The sequence below is a fragment of the Apium graveolens genome, chromosome 5, assembly GCF_009905375.1.
Source record: "Apium graveolens cultivar Ventura chromosome 5, ASM990537v1, whole genome shotgun sequence".
Taxonomy (NCBI): Eukaryota; Viridiplantae; Streptophyta; class Magnoliopsida; order Apiales; family Apiaceae; genus Apium; species Apium graveolens.
In genome coordinates this window covers 188,581,907-188,604,793 of record NC_133651.1, presented here as the reverse complement: position 1 = coordinate 188,604,793, position 22,887 = coordinate 188,581,907, and the positions used below count along the sequence as shown (strand labels likewise).

The 22,887-nt window shown below is 34.3% G+C and overlaps 1 protein-coding gene and 1 long non-coding RNA gene across 2 annotated transcripts; both read left to right on the top strand.

Annotated features, from left to right (window-relative positions):
• Positions 1–8,965: 8,965 nt before the first annotated feature.
• LOC141661530 (meiotic nuclear division protein 1 homolog) lies at positions 8,966–12,898 on the top strand. The gene is made up of 11 exons (XM_074468548.1): positions 8,966–9,116; positions 10,033–10,113; positions 10,426–10,542; positions 10,645–10,683; positions 10,788–10,895; positions 11,276–11,338; positions 11,430–11,481; positions 11,620–11,664; positions 11,787–11,866; positions 12,080–12,136; positions 12,775–12,898. The coding sequence occupies exons 1-11, from the start codon at positions 9,114–9,116 to the stop codon at positions 12,808–12,810; spliced, it is 681 nt and encodes a 226-aa protein (XP_074324649.1). The 5' UTR covers positions 8,966–9,113; the 3' UTR covers positions 12,811–12,898.
• A 434-nt stretch (positions 12,899–13,332) lies between these two features.
• Positions 13,333–14,026, top strand: LOC141661529 (uncharacterized). The gene is made up of 2 exons (XR_012550007.1): positions 13,333–13,688; positions 13,769–14,026. It is a non-coding gene; the product is annotated as an uncharacterized LOC141661529 (long non-coding RNA).
• The last annotated feature ends 8,861 nt before the right edge of the window (positions 14,027–22,887 follow it).

Genomic DNA, 22,887 nt, shown 5'->3' with positions numbered 1-22,887 from the left:
TGAAAGGTACTTCAGTTTTATCCGTTGACGGATAAAAATTCCAGAAATGTATTTGTCTTTCAACGGATAATGAATATCCGTTGATAGAGCAATTTTGACTTTCAACGGATAGGAAACATCCGTTGATGGTATAAACTTTGTTAAAAGTCAAATTTGTTCTAGCAACTAATATATTTCAGGCTTCAATTCAAATTGCAATAAGGACATGAATTTTAAGAGTAATTAAGCATACCTAGCTCACTTACTAATCTTGTGAATGTTGATTCATCAAGTGGCTTGGTAAATATGTCTGCAATTTGTTGTTCACTTGGAACAAAATGTAGTTCCACTGTACCATTCATGACATGCTCCCTAATGAAGTGGTACTTGATATCAATGTGCTTGGTTCTTGAGTGCTGTACAGGATTCTCTGTTATGGCTATGGCACTTGTGTTGTCACAAAAGATAGGAATTCTATCAACATGAAGTCCATAGTCAAGGAGTTGATTTCTCATCCATAACACTTGAGAGCAGCAACTTCGAGCAGCAATGTATTCAGCCTCAGCTGTAGAAGTAGAGACTGAATTTTGCTTTTTGCTAAACCATGATACAAGCTTGTTTCTCAGGAATTGGCAGGAGCCTGTTGTACTTTTCCTGTCTATTTTGCAACCTGCATAGTCTGCATCTGAATAACCAATTAGATCAAAGCCAGATTCTCTAGGATACCAAATACCTAAATTTGGTGTACCCTTGAGATATCTGAAAATCCTTTTGATAGCTATTAAGTGAGACTCCCTAGGATCAGCTTGAAATCTAGCACACAGACATGTAGCAAACATTATATCTGGTCTGCTAGCAGTTAAATATAAAAGTGAACCAACCATGCCTCTATAACTTGTAATGTCCACAGACCTTTCAGTCTTATTTAATTCAAGTTTGGTGGCAGTGGCCATGGGAGTTTTTGCAGATGAACATTCCATTAAGTCAAACTTCTTTAAAAGATCATGAATATATTTAGTTTGACTAATGAAAATTCCATTACTAACTTGTTTAATTTGTAAACCAAGAAAATAGGTTAGTTCTCCCATAAGGCTCATTTCATAATTACTTTGCATTAGCTTAGCAAACTTTTTACAAAGTTTATCATCTTTAGAACCAAATATTATGTCGTCTACATAAATTTGAACAAGTATACTAGAGCCATTAACATTCCTAAAGAAGAGAGTTTTATCAACAGTACCTCTAGTGAAGTGATTCTCCAAAAGAAATTTTGATAAGGTTTCATACCAGGCTCTAGGTGCTTGCTTCAGTCCATAGAGTGCTTTCAACATATAATATACATAGTCTGGAAAATTTGGATCTTCAAATCCTGGAGGTTGACTTACATAGACTTTTTCCTCTAATTTCCCATTTAGAAATGCACTCTTGACATCCATTTGATAGACTTTGAAATTGGCATGAGCTGCATAGGCTAGAAAAATTCTAATGGCTTCAAGTCTTGCAACAGGAGCATATGTCTCATCAAAATCTTATTCCCTCTTGCTGAGAATAGCCTTTAGCAACCAATCTGGCTTTATTCCTTATGATAATGCCATTTTCATCCATCTTGTTTCTGAATACCCATTTTGTGTCAATAGGACTCTTGTTCTTTGGTTTGGGTACCAGCTTCCAAACTTGGTTTCTCTCAAATTGGTTTAGCTCTTCCTGCATAGCTAATATCCAATCTGGATCCAATAAGGCTTCTTCCACTTTCTTAGGTTCCTCCTGAGATAGAAAACTACTATACAGACATTCATCTTGAGTAGCTCTTCTTGTTTGCACTTTAGATGATGCATCACCAATGATCAGTTCAAAGGGATGATTCTTGGTCCATTTCCTTTGAAGTGGAAGATGTGCTCTAGATGAGGTGGCCTCAGTATTGTCATGATGTGAGACAGAGTGTTGACTAGTTGAAACTCCCCCTGAGTTGTTGGTCCTTTGCAGGGAACTTGGAGTTCTATCAACTGATGATGTAAATCGATTATCCGTTGATAAACTATGATCAACGGATGCTTCATTTAGTACTTCAACGGATGATACACCATGTCTTTCAACGGATACTGCATTGCCTCTATCAACGGATGCAGAATTCTGACTTTCAACGGATGCAGTATTTTGTGCATTATCCAAGGGCATGTTTTGAATCCCTTTTGAAGTGTTATCTCCATCAGTCTCCTCTTCACTATCATCACAATATATCTCAATGTTGTCAAATTTGAGTCTCTCATATTGTCCCTCATCTGTTAGTCCATCAATCTTTTTATCATCAAACACAACATGCACAGATTCCATAACAATGTTGGTTCTTAGATTGTAGACCCTATAAGATTTTCCAGCTGAATAACCAACAAATATCCCTTCATCAGCCTTTGCATCAAACTTCCCTTTATGGTCAGATTGATTCCTTAGTATAAAGCATTTACATCCAAAGACATGAAGAAAGTTTAGAGTTTGTTTTCTTCTCTTGAACAACTGATAAGGAGTCATGCCTTTAGCTTGATTGATCAAAGAGATATTTTGAGTGAAACAGGCACAATTAACAGCTTCAGCCCAGAAATATGTTGGTAACTTTGATTCTTCAAGCATTGTTCTGGCAGCCTCAATTAAAGATCTGTTCTTTCTTTCAACTACCCCATTTTGCTGAGATGTTCTTGGAGCTGAGAACTCATGCATGATTCCATTTTCTTCACAGAACAGCCTCATTGATAAATTCTTGAATTCAGTTCCATTGTCACTCCTGATATTCCTAACCTTCAGGTCAGGATGATTATTGACTTGCCTGATGTGATTGATAATGATTTCACTTGCTTCATTCTTTGATCCAAGAAAATAGACCCATGAAAACTTTGAGAAATCATCTACAATCACTAAGCAATATCTTTTTCTTGCAATTGACAATACATTGACTGGTCCAAACAAATCCATATGTAGCAGCTGTAATGGTTCATCAATTGTTGTTTCAAGCTTCTTTTTGAATGATGCTTTCCTTTGTTTGCCTTTTTGACAAGCATCACACAAACCATCCCTTGAGAATTCAACAAGAGGAATTCCTCTTACTAGGTCCTTTTTGACTAGATCATTCATTGTCTTGAAATTCAAATGGGATAGCTTCTTGTGCCATAGCCAACTCTCAACTGAACTTGCTTTGCTGAAGAGACAAGTAATAGATTCTGCATTTGCAGAGTTGAAGTCAGCTAAGTACACATTTCCTTTTCTAACTCCAGTTAGAACCACTTTGTTGTCTTTCTTACTAGTGACAACACAGGCTTCAGAATTGAAGGAAACTGTATTCCCTTTATCACATAGTTGACTGATGCTCAGTAAGTTATGTTTGAGACCATCAACTAATGCAACTTCATCAATGATGACATTCCTTGTTGAAATCAAGCCATATCCCATAGTAAACCCTTTGCTGTCATCTCCAAAGGTTATGCTAGGGCCAGCTCTTTCCTTAAACTCTGTGAGCAGGGAGAAATCTCCTGTCATGTGTCTTGAACAGCCACTGTCCAAGTACCATAGATTTCTTCTATTTCCCTGCACACCATAAAATCAATCAATTTGATTTTGGTACCCAAGTTTCCTTGGGTCCATTCTTGTTAGCCTTTCTCCTAGACTTCATTTCTCCTGCATCTTTAGACTTAGGTAACTTTGAGTCAACCTTGGTCTTAGATGTAGTTGGTTGAGGTGTAGGGTTAGTCACAGAATCATTTAGCACATTTGGAATATGATAAGGCATGGATTGTGCATACATGTTATTCCACATAGGCATATTGTATGGCATTTGAGGCATACTAAATGCAGCAAGATAAGGATTGTTAAAATATGGCATGTTTGCAAAATGTGCATAAGGATTCTGTTGAGACATAGTAGGCATAGCATGTAGAGATGATGCAGACATGTTAGGCATGGAAGAGGGTACAGTTATGGGGGTTTTCTTAATAGATTTGCAATTAGCAGATAGATGATTAACACTACTACAATGCACACAGCTTTTTCTAGGAGCATACCTATCAGGTGTGTAATTGTTATGTTTGTTAACACCTACCTTCCCATTTCTGTTAGATTTTCTTTTAGTTTCCTTTTTATCCTCAACCATCTTGAGCCTATTATTTAACTATTCTAAGGTCATGTGCCCTATATTCACCTTACTGACATCTTTGGATGTGCTTGCTTCTTCTTTAACAAAGTTCTTGGAAGTTGAACCAAACTTTTTGTTGAGTTTCTTTAGATTTTCACTAATAGAAACATCTGCCTGTTTTAATTGAGGAACCTTCAACGGATGCTCATTTTCTTCCTTCAACGGATAACCTTCATCATCCGTTGATTCCACATCCGTTGACAGCCCATCAATTAATTCCAGTTTCTTTTTGTTTTTATCCCAGGCAGTTTCACAAAATGATTCAATTCCTTGGACCTTGGCAATTTGAGCACTAACATCCCTAGATGTTTTCCAGGCTTTAATCACCTCTTGCTCTCTCTTTAATTGATTAGAAAGTATTTCTACTTTCTTAATAGATTCAGCTAGTTCATTCTCAACAGATATACAATGCAGCTTGGTTTTCTCTAGGTCAATCAACTTATCTTCTAACATAGCATTTCTATTACTTAAAAACAGATTGTTCTCTTTAATCCTACTATTTTCTTTAGCAAGAGATTTAAGAGACACACGCAAATGATACAATTCAGTAGACATGTCATTAAAAGCATCATTGCACTCTTCTTTAGTAAGTTGTGTTACATCAGTAGTGATTACCTGAGTTGTTACCTGATTGCTTGATGAACTAACTTCATTTTCCTCAGAATCAGCCATGAGAGCTAAGTTGACATACTCCACATCTTCATTCTCTTCCTCTCCATCAGCTGCCCAATCTTTTTCTTGAGTAATGAAAGCCCTTTCCTTTTGCTTGAGCAGATCAAAATATTTCTTCTTGTAATCTACTTGGTCAAATTTCTTCTTTTCAGAGGTTGGCTTTCTGCACTCACTTGCAAAGTGTCCACTTATACCACAATTGAAACACTTGAACTTTGATTTGTCCACCATGTTCTTATGAGGTTTAGTGGCTCTAGTGTTTTTCTTAAACTTCATCTTTGCAAATCTCCTGGACAGAAATGCAAGATGCTCATCAACACTATCAGAGTCATCTTGACTGGAGTTGTCTTCATTCTCAGCAACTTGCTCTTTTCCTTTGCTTGATTCCTGATATCTTGTACCATTTTTGGAGTTTGATGTAGATCTCACAGTTTCTTGTCTGCATTCCCTCTCATTTTCAGCTACCAATGCAACTGAACTTCCTTTCTTTCTCCCCTTCTCCAATACCTCATCCTGTTCCAACTCTAGTTCATAAGTCTTCAAGATTCCATATAATCTTTCAAGAGTGAAGTCCTTATAATCCTGAGAGTTTCTTAAGGAGACAGTCATGGGTTTCCATTCCTTTGGCAAGGATCTTAAGAATTTAAGATTTGAATCCTTCACCTGGTACACTCTACCATACAGCTTCAATCCATTCAACAGCTTTTGGAATCTGTTAAATGTGTCATTTAAAGATTCATTTTCTTCAAAATGAAAATACTCATACTGTTGAATGAGAAGCTGCATCTTGTTCTCTTTTACTTGTTCTGTACCTTCACACAGCAGCTGAACTGTGTCCCAAACCTCTTTGGCAGTTGAGCAATTTATCACATTATCAAACATATCCTTGTCAAGACCATTAAACAAAATATTTATAGCCTTCTTATCCTTGTGGACTTCTTCTGTGTCTTCCATTGTCCATTCTGCTCTAGGTTTTGGAATGGATTGACCAACAGCAATTGTGGCCGTAGCAACTGTGGCTACTTTGTGGGGAATGTGAGGACCATTCTCAATACAGTTTACATAACCTTCATCTTGGGAGAGTAGATGAAGGTGCATTTTCACCTTCCAGTGGTGATAACTGTCTCTGTCAAGAACTGGGATTTTTACTCCAATATCCTTCTTACTCATCTTTGTTAGATTCCAAGATCTTTAAACTCTTTGTTTGTCAAGAGCCTGCTCTGATACCAATTATTATTTCTAGAGAACTAACAATGAGATTTACAGAAGGGGGGTTGAATGTAAATCTCAAAACTTTTTCAAGTTTTGAGCAGTTTATAAAGACTGTGTGTTCAAGATGAACAAGTGTGTGAATTGCTTTAAGCTGATACAGACAGATATATATTCAAATACAAATGTAAAGAACACAATAAACCTTTAAAAACTTTTCTGGTGGATTTGTTGTTCCACCAGAGATGGTATTTCAGAAATTCCGTGATCTAAGAATTTGATCACAGCTGCATCCTAGTACAAACTAGATAATTTTTCTCTCAAGATTTTTCTAAACAGCTCTGGAAAAATTCTTATCTAATTACTAGCTACTACTTGGTTTATATATTACCAAGTTTACAAGTGAAGACAAGGATATTATAAAATAATAAAGTAAGATCTCCACTTGTTTCTTCTCCAGTTCACTCCAGTACTTTGTTGACTTAATGTCTCTTTATACTAGAGTAGAACGGCTGCTTTTTCTGATGTTCCTGAAATTAGGCTGCCACATTTCAGTTATCTCTGTTCACCCACGTGCCTCTGTTTGTAGGTACAACTACCACTTATCAACGGTTAATCAACAGAACATCCGTTGAAGCTTTCATCCGTTGATGCACTCATCCGTTGAAGGATGTTATCCGTTGAAGCTTTAGAGACATCCGTTGAAGCTTAGCTTCTCATCCGTTGAAGGTCTTTAAGTCATCCGTTGATACCACTTCATTTATACAAAATTACAAGGCATGAAATATTTACAATTGGCCTTCCTATCTGCATATCTTCTAGTAGTCAACATGACTCATAGTTTCTCTCAACTTCTAAGAATTACATCTTAAATACAGAGACTGAAATATGCTACAACACTAGACTTATTTCTAAGTAAAGCTACACCATCAACGGATAGCCAAAGTGGTCTTATCCGTTGAGGCTACAGACACTGAATTTCTACTTAAGTGTTTTGTTAAACATATCATCAAACTAATGCACATATATTCCTAACAGAATTTAATAGTAAATCCTTGGTCTGCGAGCCTTTAGAACCCAATTAATGCTATATTAATTATTGGGCTTTACTAATCATATTTCACTTTTCGAACAAATCAGGCCTAATTAATATGACATTAATTACGCCGTTAGAGTTATTTTATTCCCTATCAAATATTAATAAAATATTTATTTTAGCCATTAGTACTTATTAATTATTACTTATATTTATTCTAACTCACTACTATATACAAATTTAATCATTAATATTTTTTATTAAAGTTTAATATATATTATTCGAACATTAATACTTATATAAAATTTATTTTACACTTATTCCCTCAATTAACACATCATTAATATGAATATTCATATCTAACTCATTAATATATATTTGATCATAAATACATAATAATGAGTTAGATATTTATTTTACCTTATCACTCATTTCTTAAAATCTATTAATTGTTATATAACTAATACGAATATTAATCTATAACTCGTTATTATATAGAGAATAAAAAAACATGCATGCATACATTTCTTAATACATACATACATAAATACATACATAAATACATACATAAATACATACATAAATATATACAAATATACATACATTATATATACATACATAAATACATATATATATACATACATGCATACATACATGTGCATATATAATAATATTTTAGGTAATGTTTAATTTTTGTGTATGAAATAAAATAATATTTATTTTTAACCTAAGTTTAAATATTGAAGATGAGTTCATACATTATTAATTATCAAATTAATAATATTAAAAAGTGAATTATAAAAGGCAAGAAAAAATAAATAATATTTATAATTTTAAATTTCACTGAGACATATAAAATACTTAATTTGAATTTGATTTTTATTTACGTAGTAGGTCTATATAATAATAATAATAATAATAATAATAATAATAATAATAATAATAATAATAATAATAATAATAATATACAACAATAATATGGGAGAAACTTTATTATAAATCATGTTAATATAACTAACATATAAAAAAAAAGGCGGTTCAAATTGCTGAATCCGGGACGGAGGTGACCAAAATACTGAGTAAACACGACAAATCAATTGCCGTATCAACTAAATACGTCACGTCAAATGACATATCTTCGTGTCACGTAAATTTAGCTATTGAATCCACTCCCGTATGTGTACAACAACAATACGTTAAACAAAATCCCATATAATTTCGATACATTAGAATTGACATGGTACACATAAAATGCACAATGTTACTCGGAGGGGGTGAGCATATATATAAAATATGGCAAACGAAGAATATAACCATTCCAATAAATTTGTGTATATTTAGCATTTGAGTCCTTGTTCTTTGATAGTTGAATTCGTTCTTCCAAGTTTTATAACATCTTCTATGGACTTCTTCATCAATACTAACTCTTCGTTGTCAACTTTTATAATAAAGACCGTCATATAATCCTTGTCGTAGTGATCGTCACACACTCTCCTTGTTGCGAACGTTGTAAATCTGCGTTATAGTGACCGTCATGAACCTTTGCATAAAACCTTATAAATTATCGGCATAATTCCTCGACATTGATGATCATTGTAAGCAGCCGATCCCGCACGGATAGCACCATGTAGAGCGCGCTCGGGGTTCCGGGGAACATTTTTTCGGAGCTCAACTTCCTTTCTCGTTAATGATGATTTGACCCATTTTTATTAATAACCCGATAAAATATTTATGACGATTTTATGCTGTAACAATAACATAATATAATGCAAACAATTCTTTTTGACGGAAATTTACATTTTAGTTTATTACAAAATAAGAAGTAAAATTGAAGGTTGATGGGAATTTGGGGAATTATTATGTCGATCTTTAGGGCTGACCCGGACGTCCCGACCCGACCCGTTATAATTTTCCCCTATAAGTTCCCGCCAAATTACCACGGGCATCACATGCTTCTCAACCATTTCATTCGTTGTTTCTTCTTTTGTACGCCGTTTTTGCTCTGTAACAAATCTCCCCCCCCTCCCGCCAAACTACTAAATGGTATGTACACATCCATAGCTGTATGTATATGTATATGTATATTTTCAGATTAATCCTTTCTTTCGTTTTAATTTTGCTATGTTTTTTTTCTTCTTAATTTAGCTATTGAAATGAATGTCTATATGTTTCAATACGATTATTGAACATTAGAATTATAAAACTCGATTGCACATTTAATTTTGTTGTTGATTTGGACATGAATTGATTTATGAAATTTAAGTACATATTTGTTGTATATAAAGGTTATGTAGGCAAACACGAAGCTCTATCCTCCAATAATGCTCAGTTTTATGTATCACCGCGAAAACATCTACTACAATTCTTCTTATATCCGTTCGAATTGGTTAATTTGAAGTCCATATTTAATTTTTGAACTATCATGTGTTTTCTGATTAGCAGCTACTGAATACATATTGTGATTAAATTATTTACCAATAGAAGTTGTTTCTATTCCATATTTATTGTCTTTGATTTTGAGATGAAATTTTCATATAGATCTGCTGTATTTTAGTTTCAAAATTAGCAAGACAATGAAATGTTTGCTATTAGGTGAGAGCTGTGCTTAATTTGTCAATGAAATTCTCTTTGTAAATAATTGAAATAGTAGTACAACACTAAAGACTGAATACAAAGTAAGTGATGGGAAGAATGCTGAAAGTTAACTTGTAGTCGTACTCATAGATTTATGATTGTATTAATTATGTAAGTTATGCAAATTGAGTAAGATATCTCAAGGTTAATTACTTGTGATTTGAATTATGGGGTAATTCATCGTTCAAATTGGTTCTTGGGTGATAAATGTACCCTTTCTAACTGTTTTTCGAATCAATAACAGAGCAGCTCAGTATTGTTTTGATATTTTCTTTTTGATTTTGATGCTGTGCTATGAAAGTACTGATATATTGCGACTGAACAGTCGAAGAAAAGAGGACTTTCATTGGATGAGAAGAGGGATAAGATGCTTCAGATCTTCTATGACTCGCAAGACTTCTACCTTGTAAGTATTATAAGCATTTATTATTTCTATATAAGGCGTTTCTTTTTATTTTTCTTCCACTAGTCAAAAGTAGAGGCTTCTTTTCTGACTACTTGTATAGCACAGTGTTATTAACTTCTTGTATATGCTCATAGTGCATCTCGTGGCGCCTTTAACCACACTGATATAGCAATGCAAATTTATTATTTAACTTCTGTAAATGCAGCATGTTGTTCGGTTCTGTTGGATCCTTGAATTTTAATTATGTAGTTTGATTTTATCAAATAGTAATCAGATTGTATTTACTTTTGTGCATTGAATGTTGGAATTCAGCTCAAGGAACTTGAGAAATTAGGCCCAAAGAAGGGTGTTATTTCCCAGTCTGTTAAAGATGTTATACAAAGTCTAGTAGATGATGACCTTGTCTTTAAAGACAAGATTGGAACTTCTGTGAGTATATTTAACTCAAACTATTAATTTAACAATTTATGCTCTGAATATCGACTAACAAGGTTGTTGTACATAAATACTTATTCTTCTTTTAAATTGCAGGTATACTTCTGGAAGCTCCCTAGTTGCGCGGGAAATCAGGTAAACTTTATGTTTCAGTTCCTCACCAAAATTTCCAGAATCTGTTTTTCTGTAAATATAATAATCCTTTCTTTTACCAAATCTCAATATTACTTGTTTATCAGTTAAGGAATGTGTATCGAAAACTTGAATCTGATTTACAAGGCAGTAAGAAGCGGATGGCAGAACTTGTTGAACAATGTAATGCTTTAAAGAAGGGCCGTGAAGACTCTGTAAGTATATTGATATGTACAACTTACACTTCAGCTAGTGCCTATCGAAGAAACAGCTACTTTGACATCTGAATGACCTAGGTCCATTGGATCCTTGCATTTAGTTGCCGAATTATGACTGTCTAGAAAGCTCATGCTCTAGTTTTCTCTTACCAGTAAATCTTGCATGTATGTTGAAATTTTTGTAACATCAAACCTAAATTTAACAATCTATATGTCCTACATTTTGATTTTATTTATGCTAATGTGTATATATATGTTATTCCTGTATGTGTCGACCATGTATCCTCATATCCATACGTTACCAATATGTTTCGTGTATCTACAAAAACTAACTTGTCTGCTTCCTTATATTTAACGCTAACGTTTTGTTTCTCTAGGATGAAAGAGAGGAAGCTTTGAATGAGCTGAAAGCTGCTGAACAGAAACACAAGGAACTAAAGGTTGATCACACGGCTGATGAACCACTTTGAACTACAATGGAATCTGATACTCCTTTTGCATATGTAATTCATTTTAGTTAATATCTTTCAGGATGAAATGGCCCAATTTGCAGACAATGATCCAGCTGCCTTTGAAGCAATGAGTATATATGCTAAACTTTATCTACATCATTCACTAAAACTTGTTTGCATTGCCTTGTTTACAATCCACCTTCATATCTCAGTATCGAGTGAAATTTATGAACACATATATACACTAAACATTTAATATACTGTGGCAGAAAGTGCTATAGAAGTTGCCCATGCTGCAGCTAACAGATGGACAGGTTCAAGTCTTTTAACTGTATTCACTTGCATTGAGTTCTCTTTTTCTTCCTGAGTGCAAAACGAAATGTGAATCTTGTTATATTATTTCGTCCTTGCTATCTCATTTGCAAACATTTAACAGATAACATATTCACACTGCAACAATGGTGTTCAAATAACTTTCCTCAGGCTAAAGAGCAGCTGGAGCACTTGTATGAGGAGGTACTTCTAGTTATACAGCACACTGCACAGAGCACACACTGATCACAATCACAAGTAGTGTGAAATTTTCCAATTTTTAATGCATAACGGTTTAATACTATCAAATGTCAAGCAAGAAGCTGTGTTTTTTTTGCAAAAAAATATGATATCTACCTTTAATATTTCATTTTGTATATGCTGTTCCAATCAGTGTAACTTTGAAACTAAATGCAGGTAGGAATCAAAGAGGATTTCGACTACCTGGAATTGCCTGCAATCCCTGTCAGCGAGGTTCGTGAACAGGAAGAAGAGAATCCTTAGATTAGATCCATTCGTCCTGTAATATCTAACAGCTATTATACCATCAAAAATGTAGTGAAGTTCTAATATGGTTTATGTATAAGATGGCCAGTTGTGAAATAGAAGTTTGAACTAAATATTATATGAAACTCCTTCGATGTAGACAAGTGTGTGACAGTGACTACAGCCTCTCTGCCCTCATCTAAACTGCGTTAATCTGTTGCGTGTTATTTCCTATATGAGGCAGATGTTTACATATGGAATCTGAAATAGTCTGGATGGTATGAACTACACTAAAACTTCTATATAATATCGTTGGGACTGAGAAAAAATATTATTATACAGAGGTTATTTTTTAGTAGAGGGTTATTCTTTATTATACAGTTTTGGAATCTATAGGCAATTCCCTGGGACCTAGGTGCTGTTCTGGGAGTTTTAATAGTATTAGTTATGCCATGAACTAGGTGATCTAAGATCGTGCATGTAGGGCTGCCAACAGAAAATTTCAGGATGAGCATATGAAAGCACTATGTAGATGCAAAACCATTTCAAGTAACATTGTTAGTCATACTTAGTAGATATATGTAAATGTCATAGATAATAGTTCTAATTTGCAGTGTTTTCATCAGTTTTGTTTGCCAGGTCTGGGTGCCTATATATATTGAGGAAGGCAGACAGTGGAGTTTGGATTCTGGAAATCTATAGAAAGTGGAATTCCAGTGTGACAATGTGTAGTTACTACTAGCAATTGTCTGTGTTTGGAGAATTATGCTGTTTTGTTTTTGCAAGCTTATTTTAACTCTTTAGCCACTACAAATCCCTTGTCATATGGTTTGGTGTACTACAGGTCTGTTGTTAATTCACCAAGAAATAATAATAATAATAAAAAAAAGAGTTGTCTTTTATATCTTATATATATAGAAGGGCCTACCCTACCAAAAAAATTAAGAAAAAAGAAAAACAATGTTGAACCAACAATATTAAAATTAGTTAGAATCGTGGATCATTTGTGAATTGTGAGTTGTAAAGCAGCACAAGCCTGCTGAGAAATAGACCCTAATTTTGCTGATAAAACGGTTAATAAGTGTTATCAACGGCCAGATAAAATTTGAAATTTAAAACCCACAAAAAAAACAACAAAAACTGAAATAATTTGAAAGTAGAATAAAAATAGAGAAATATTCCAAGGCAATGATTTGAAACATGGGGAAAGTGGGAGGAGCAGGGCAGGTAACAAACGTTTAGCGGCCCCACCCAGCTGGACAAATGCCTGCTGCTGCTAGTCTGTAATCTGAAACACAGCAGCATCATTATGATTGGTACACCTGTCCAACATCAACGGTTGTAATAACCTAAAACCCCTATTTTACTCAATATAAATACATCCCATACTACTCTACCTCTCAAGAGGCATTCTAGTGGAAGGGGGAAAAGATGGAGATGTTAAGAGTGGCATTTGTGATGAGCATTTTGATAGCAGCTATTATACTTCCTTCCATCAATGCCCAAGCCCCTGCTCCGGCTCCTGCCCCTTCAAGTGATGGTACATTCCTCCTACTTCCCTTCTCCCCCTGCATTTATTATTTATTACTAATAGATATTCGGTGGTTTTTGTAAATGCAGGAGCAGCGATAGACCAAGGCATTGCTTATGTATTGATGCTGCTGGCTTTGGCACTCACTTATATCATTCACTGAATGTTATTCTTCTTTCAATTCTATTTCTATTTAGGTATACGATGATTATTCCTAGTTTCAGTTTTATGTTTCATATTTCTTGGTTTTTGCTTATTGTTTGCTTCTGTAACGATTCTCTTTTATTGTAAGTTTTTTTTTATTTATTTATTCATTCATTCATTCATTCATTCATTATTGTCATCTCCATTGGTTCTCATTTATCAGTCTATTGTTTTTTAGTTTCCAACCCGCATTTTTACGCCTATCCATACTAGGGCTGAGCATTCGGTCGGTTCGGTCCAAAACCGGACCGAACCGAATAGACCGAAAAACCGAATAGTCAGTTTTTCTTGGACCGAACCGGACCGAAGTTATATTATGGACCGGACCGGACCGAACCGAAATAATTCGGTTCGGTCCGGTTTTGGACCGCATAGACCGAATTTTTTTTCAAAAATAAAATTGCATTAAAAATTAAATCACAAATTATAAATTTTAAAATATAATTAAAGTAATGTGATATGTAGAGTTCTAATACTCCATAAATATAATTACAAATTAAAAATTTTGATTATAATTTTTAAGATATATGTAAAATATATATAATACAAAATTATAGTATTTATGATTTGGTCTATTCGGTTTATTCGGTCCGGACCAAAATATTTGTGAAAAGAACCGAACCGAACCGAATTTTAATTCGGTCTATTCGGTCCGGACCGAATAGACCGAATTTCTGAAAAATTTAGGACCGAACCGAACCGAACCGAATTAGCACGGTTCGGTTCGATTTTTTGGTTTCGGTTCGGTTTTGCTCAGCCCTAATCCATACAGACAATTTGTTCTCAGAAAACCATTGTAAAAGTGTACCCTATTTGGAAATTCAAAAACATCACAATTTTATCCCCACCCCAGCTCACATCAGGAATAAATGTATAGACCAAATGAAAAAAAACCAAAACCAGACTACGCAGATCCCGTCTACACCGACAACCATAGTTACTGTCCCTGCATTCCGCACCTGCGTTGGCAATGCTAATTACAGCGCAAAGAAGCGATAAATAATTTGATTTCTCGTGACAACAATCTTGATTATGCACCCATGTTCCCGTGGTGTGCGGTAAAGGAGCAGAATTGGTACTCTATACTGTCCATTTGACATTGTTAAAATATTTAAATAAATATAAGAAGCATTTGGAAACGTAAATTTCATTTAAAATATTGAAATTCAAATGAGGAATTTGAATTTTGGAATTTCAAATTCAAATAACCTGTTTGGTAATTATAAGAATTTCGAATCCTGAATTTCAAATTCCCAATACTGTTTGGCAATAAGTAGAATTTCATTTCTACTTAGATACTTATAATCCATCAGTAAACAATCAAAAATACATCTGAACTGCAGAATCTTTTACACAATCTTAAAAATATGTTTAAAAATAACTAATCATTAATAAGCAATAAGATTCAGCCCAACTTTTTATCATCGGGTAAACTTTTTAACATCTCGAACTCGTCAACTTGTCCATTTACAAACCTCTTGACAGCCCTCATAGCATCGCTATCGGTGATTTTATCAACTGTAGATACGACCTCATATATTTCTTTGCAGGTGGGTCGTGGTGGTTCTTTTACTTTACTCGCGTATTCCTTAAATGACTCTGCAAAACTAGTAACGGCATCAGCAAGACGGTTCCTCTTTTGCCTTTTATTTAATTCACCAGAACTCGTTTCAGCAGTGCTAACAACTTCATTTTCGAGCTCCATTGCGGTTGCCGACTCTTCATACTGCTCTGCACCATCACCAATAGCTCTATCAGAGGCAAATAAAGTACAAATGTCATCCCAATTTTGAATACGCTTGTTCTGATAGGCAGAAGCGTGTGGGACTCCCTGCCCAAGAAAATCACAAACACATAAAAAAATCGGCAGAATGATTATTAATCATTATACACAACATTATAAAGAAATAGTAAAGTGTTTGAATTAGATCAGAAGCAAGCATTAAACAAAATCTGTAAAAAGTTATCCAACAACTTAAGTACTCTAAGAGAAGGAACCATAGATGTGCACAAAGGGCAAAACAGAAAAAATAATCACTCCACCCAATTTCATTTGATATAAATATTAGGCTGTTGGATTTGTGCATCTTAACTAAAGATGCATTCTCCCAAATGAGAGCATCAGTGCAAGATCTTGAATCCTCTTTACGAAGAAGAGAAGCTGATGTGTCAAGCAAAGTTGGAAGGTATTTGACCTGTATGAAAAAAGTTAACAAAATGTATAGATAAATTGAAATTATAGTGAAAGTATGTTACGAGAAAATTGTCCATTGTCATATCCACATTTTTTATGTCTCTTCTAACATATAACATATAGATAATTTTGCTTTGTGGCTCATCAGCCCATTATGTAGACGGTCCCTATTCGTATGCTTTATTCTATTCATTTTTTTGTACTTGTTTTCTTTTCATTATCCGTATTATTAGGATTGTATTACCAGAATTTGGACTCAATGCAGATTTTGATTACAAAAACAGAAAAAGATTTTGCTACCTATGTTACTCCTCCTGCCTCTTGTTATGGAGCATGGTTCTCATAAGCATTCTTGCTTTGGTCAGAGAACTTAACATAACTAATTGCAGACGTGCAGGATCTATATATACGGATCACAGACACTGATAACCAATGACAGGATCTTACTAGTTGACTAACAAGATGTTCTAAATCAAGTCAAAAACATGATGCATATCACGTAGAGCTGCTTATGGAGCTGTACGTGACAGAGATTGAATTCAGCTTGATAAAGACTCGATTCAGCTAAGTTTATAAAAACTCGTGCTCTAAACTCGAGCCGATCTACTAGCATATTCTACTCGGAATAGTGATCAAAATAAACTCGTTATACATCCAAAAATTCTAATTATTTATAATATTTCAAACTGTTTAAAGGTTATACTACAAGTGTTTAATTTTGCAATTACAGATTTACACTTTACAAACTAATTTATAGATTATAAACAGGCAGAATATCACGATTAAAATCTTTATGGTAAAATATCATCGTAGCCAAGCCAATGATCATGTTTTAAAAAAAAAATGAACTCTCTCAATGAACCTAAAAAGAAATAGAGAACGGTAACACATATGACAGTATGACATTATGCGGTACAAGAATGAAGTTATCAAAAGTTGTCAAGTTTTTTTGTCAAAGAAAAAGCTAATTATATAACATTTAACCATTTGTTGGAATTATTGACTAATATAATAATTAAATGCGCATAACAGGTTATAACCAGGCACATCCTAAAAAATCACACACAGACGGAAAGGACCAAGAATAAGCAAAATAATGAATGTAGCATACCTCATGTAAATACTAACCCTTGAGCTGATTTCTCTTTTGAACTGCAAAAAGAACCAATAAAATCAATTATTTTCCTATTAAAACATATAGATCTGATCAATTATTTTGCGTGAGTGAGAAAAAATTGAAATTAATAAGTATTTGTGTGTGTATATTGAATCAATTTGTTGTTATATGTATAGATACACAAACACATGTAGCATACCTCATGTTGATTGATGGATTAAGCAAAAACAAAAGTGCGAATAGAGGGATTAGTGGGAGAGAGAGACGGTGGAGAGAGAGGAGAGAGAGAGGGATAAGGGGGAGAGAGAGGGTGGAGAGAGAGGAGACAGAGGGAGAGGGATAAGGGGGGGAGAGAGACGGTGGAGAGAGAGGAGAGAGAGAGAGATTGATTCGGTCGAGAGAGGGTGAGTGAGTAGCCCGATCCAATATTTGGGCTATTTTTTATTTGGAATGACATATCTAAAATTATTATTTGAAATAATCTGATAGGGGCTTTAATTTTAAATAGGTGGAATTTGGGCCAAATACAAATCCAAATTTTTTATCTATCCAAACAACAAATTTGAGTGAAATCCGATATTTGAAATGAATTGTGGCTATCCAAACATGCCAATAAAGTGATTGTCAAAGAGTATCGAAGAAGTCTCTCAAATCTTGCTAAGGAAGACTTGCACAGCTTCTTAAGAACGAAACTTAATCAGTAAGACTTTGAAGCTTATCGAGAAAGATTTACAAAACTTATCAACGAAGTTTTGTAATAACTTAATGAAAAAATTTGAATATCTTACTTAGTAAGACTTGTAAACTAGCTACTATAAATAGTTCATTTAGCTAATAAAATGATATACAACTTTTTCTCTATATATTCTCTACTCTTCTATACTTCCTCCACATTAAATATAACTAATATTTTCAGTCAAAGTTTATAACACGTTATCAGCACGACTCTCTGCCAGCCGAGCCTTGTTTTAACAAAGGAGGCACAACTTAATTTTACTCGCGAAATCGTGTCAACTCAAGCTTGTTCCACAAAAGAGCACGAGTCTCTGCTCGAGCAAGCTTTATTTACGAAGGAGGTATTGTCCAAGTAAGCTCTATTCACGAAGAATGTATTACCGAATAAGTTTCATTTAACGAAAGAGGTACGTTTTAAACTTAATCATTTGATTCTAATTATTATTGTTATTTATTTATATTAATGTTTAAACGCTATAAAGATGGCTATGTTGTCAAGTATTATCCAAAAGTTTTCTGACTGGCTATGTCCTTATAACTTTTGTATTAATCGTATCATATAAGTTATTATTTGGAAATAACTGTTTAAATATATTTGTGAAGCATTACATCATATTTTAATATTTATTTTTCATTAAGAATGGCAAATTTTGCAAAATTAGAGTTTGTTGCGTTGAATGTGTCTAGGGATAATTATTTATCTTGGGTACTTGATGCGGAATTACATCTTAGTGCTAACGGGCTAAAAGACATCATAAAATCAGGAAAGATCCCAATTGTTGAACAAAATGCTAAAGCTATCATTTTTCTTAGACACCACATCCATGAAAATTTGAAATCTGAATATCTAACTGTGAAAAATCTACACACCCTTTGGACCAATCTCAAAGATAGGTTTGATCACCAAAAACTTGTCAATTTCTCACATGCCCATTATGACTAAATACATATAAGGTTGCAAGATTTTAAATCTGTCGCTGAATATAATTCTGCCTTGTTCAAAATAAGCACAAAACTAATTTTGTGTGATGAAAATATTACTGATGCTGACATGAGAGAAAAAAAACCCTTTCAACCTTTCACCCCAACACTATGATTCTGGCGCAACTGTATAGGGAGCGCAATTTTTGGAAGTATAGTGAGCTGATATCCCTTCTTCTTGTCGCTGAAAAGAATAATGAGTTGTTACTGAAAAATCATCAGATACGTCCCACAGGCTCTGCCCAATTACCTGAAGTACATAACACGACATTCTAGAAGAACGGGCATGGGAAAAGGCATAGAGGAGGATGAGGTTACGGACGAAACCGTGGGCATGGAAACTCTCGAGGCCGGTTTCGAAATCATTATAACTCTAGCCACCTGAAGTGGCAGCGTGATGATTACAACAACTTTGACCACCAGAAGTGGCAACATAGAGTGCCAAATAAAAGGAAGGCACCACAAGAAGAAGATACTTGGGATATCTGTCTCAGATGTGGGGAACATGGGCACTGAAGACGTACTTTTCGCACACCGAAACATCTAGTTGACCTCCACGAGGCAAATAAAAAGAATAATAGAAAAAGGGTAGAAACGAACTTCGCTAGTCATAATCTAAATGAAGAACCAAACAACATGACCTCAAAAGAACTAGACATTGGTGCTAACTTTTATTATGATTTAGATAACTAGATTTCATTTGTATTTCTTTGATTTTATGTTTTAGACGTGCTTGTTTTAATATTTCGCTTTTATGTACTTGTTTTATGTTCTTGTATTATGTACGTTGTTTGCATTATAAAATTGATATTCACTTATATATACATAACATAAATATGGAAGATATATGCATTGTTGACTCCGCAACCACTCACACAATTTTACAAAATCAGAAATATTTCTCAAAATTTGACTAGAACCAACTCACAGATTTGGACAATTTCAGGAACATCAAATATCATAGAGGGTTTTGGGAAAGCTAGTTTTATACTACCAAATGAGACACAAATTCACATATATGATGCTCTATATTCTAGCAAATCCACTAGAAATCTTCTGAGTTTTAAAGATATTCGTTTTAATGGTTCACATGTTGGAACCACTAGAGAAAATAAAAAAGAATATCTCCTTATCACCTCAATCACCTCAGAATATTAGAAGATCTTAGAAAAATTATAATGAATCTCATCTGGATTATATGCTACCAAAATTAGAGTAATCGAGTCTCACAATATCACTACTCCCAAATTATAGATCCAAAATCACTCACCCTTTGACATGAAAAACTTAGTCATCCAGGAGTATCCATGATGCGTCGAATTATAGAAAATTCTACATGACATCCCCTTAGGAATCAAAAGGTCATGCCACATGAAAAACTTCCTTGTTCAGCATGTTCTTTGGGAAAACTAATTTTTCGACCATCTACATTTAAACTTCAAAACGAGTCTCCAGATTTCTTAGAAAGAATTCAAGGTGATATATGTGGTCCTATTCATCCATCATCTGGACCATTTAGATATTTCATGGTCCAAATCGATGCTTCAACTAGATGGTCTCATGTTTGTCTACTCTCGACCAGAAATACAGCCTTTGCCAAGGTTCTTGCTCAAATAATCAAATTACTAGACCAATTTCCTGATAATCTTATCAAATCAATTCGATATGATAATGCCTTTGAATTTACATCTCCTACTTTCAATGATTATTATATGTCAATAGGAATCTATGTCGAACACCCCGTAGCTCACGTGCATACACAAAATGGTTTAGCGGAATCGTTAAATTAAAAAGCTTGAACTTATTGCACACCCCTTACTTTTAAAAGCTAATCTGCCTAGATTTGTTTGGGGTAACGCAATACTTCATGCTGCAAATATTATTAGGATAAGACCATCTACTTACCACAAATAATCTTCTCACGAATTAGTTCTTGGTCAAATCCCTAATATCTCTCACTTTAAGGTATTTAGTTGTGCTGTGTATGTCCCTATATCACCACCACAGAGATCTAAAATGGGACCTCAAAGAAGAATTGGTATATATGTTGGCTTTGATTCACCATCTATTATAAGATACCTTGAACCATTGACTGGTGATATATTTACGGCTAGACATGCTGATTGTCATTTTGATGAATCCATGTTCCCTATATTAGGGGAAGATAATGATTTGCATAAATTAAATTCTGAAATATCATGGAATGCATGAAGATTAAATTCTATTGATTCACGTACTAATCAATGTGAATCTGAAGTTCAAAGAATTATTCATATGCAAAATATTTCTAATCAAATGCCAGATGCTTTTAGTGACTCTAGACATATTATAAGGTCACATATACCTGCTGTTAATGTTCCGATACCAGTTGAAATCCCTACTAAGAAATCAATTCCTGAAGAATTGATTGGTGATTCAAAGCCACGCCAGAAGCGTGGTTGACATGTTGGTGCTAAAGATGTTGTACCACGAAAACGGAAATTAAATGGACCTGCCCCTGAAGTGGCAAGTGTTCTAGAAAATACCCCAGAAGTGGTATTACCTTCTGAAGAGGTTCAAGCCCCCGAAGTGGCTATACCAAAACTCCCAGACGTGGGATTACCTCCAGAAGAGAATGTTACCCCATAAGTGGCACATGCCCCAGACGTGGCAAATGCTTCCACAGAAGCAAAGGTACCTGAAAATTATGAGATCTCAATAAATTATGTCCATAACGGAAAATTACTGGATCGTGGGAGTATTGAGGTTGATGATGTATATGCATTTTTCATGGCATCTGATATTATTATGAACTCCGATCCTGAACCACAAAGTGTGGAAGAGTGTCGACACCGAGATGATTGGCCAAAATGGAAAATTGCGATTCAAGAAGAATTGCAATCATTGCGCCAGAGAAATGTATTTGGACCTGCAATCCAAACACCAGCTGGTGTAGTCCCCGTCGGGAATAGATGGGTGTTTGTACGAAAACGAAATTAGAGAAGTGAAATTGTGAGATATAAGGCCCGGCTAGTAGCCCAGGGATTCTCTCAAAGGCCTGGATTTGATTACTAGGAAACTTACTCTCCTGTGATGGATGGAGTCACTTTTCATTTTCTAATGGGTATGGCTTGTGTGGAAAGATTAGAAACACTTCTCATGGATGTTGTGACACCCTACCTTTATGGATCACTTGATAGTGATATTTATATGAAAATCCCTGAAGGATTAAAGTTAGATGAAACTAAGCCCCGTCATTTATATTCAGTTAAATTACAACGATCATTATATGGTTTAAAACAGTCTGGTCGTATGTAGTACAATAGGCTTAGTGAATATTTATTAAATGATGGATATATTAATAATCAAGTGTGTTCATGTGTGTTTATCAAAAGGTCATCAATTGGTTTTATTATTATTGTTGTGTTTTTTAATGATTTTTGTTAAAATATTTGAATAAATATAAAGTGATTGTCAAAGCGTATCGAGGAAGTGTCTCAAATCTTACTGAAGAAGACTTGCACAACTTCTTAAGAAAGAAACTTAATCAGGAAGACTTGTAAAGCTTATCGAGGAAGATTTACAAAACTTACCAACGAAGTTTTGTAATACTTAATGAAGAAAGTTTGAATAGCTTACTTAGTAAGACTTGTAAACCAACTACTATAAATAGCTCATTTAGCTAATGAATTGAGATACAACTTTCTCTCCATATCTTCTATTCTCCTATACTTCCTCTACATTAAACATAACTAATATTTTTAGTCAAGGTTTATAACACGTTATCAACACGAGTCTCTGCCAACTGAAGCTTTATTCTCGAAAGAGCTACGACTTATTCTGACCCACGAGTTTCTGCCAACTGAAGCTTTATTCTCGAAAGAGCTATAACTTATTCTGACCCACGACTCTCTATCAACTAAAACTATTTCATAAAAGAGGTACAATTTCTTTTACTCATTTTATTCTAATTATTATTACATATTTATTTATGTTAC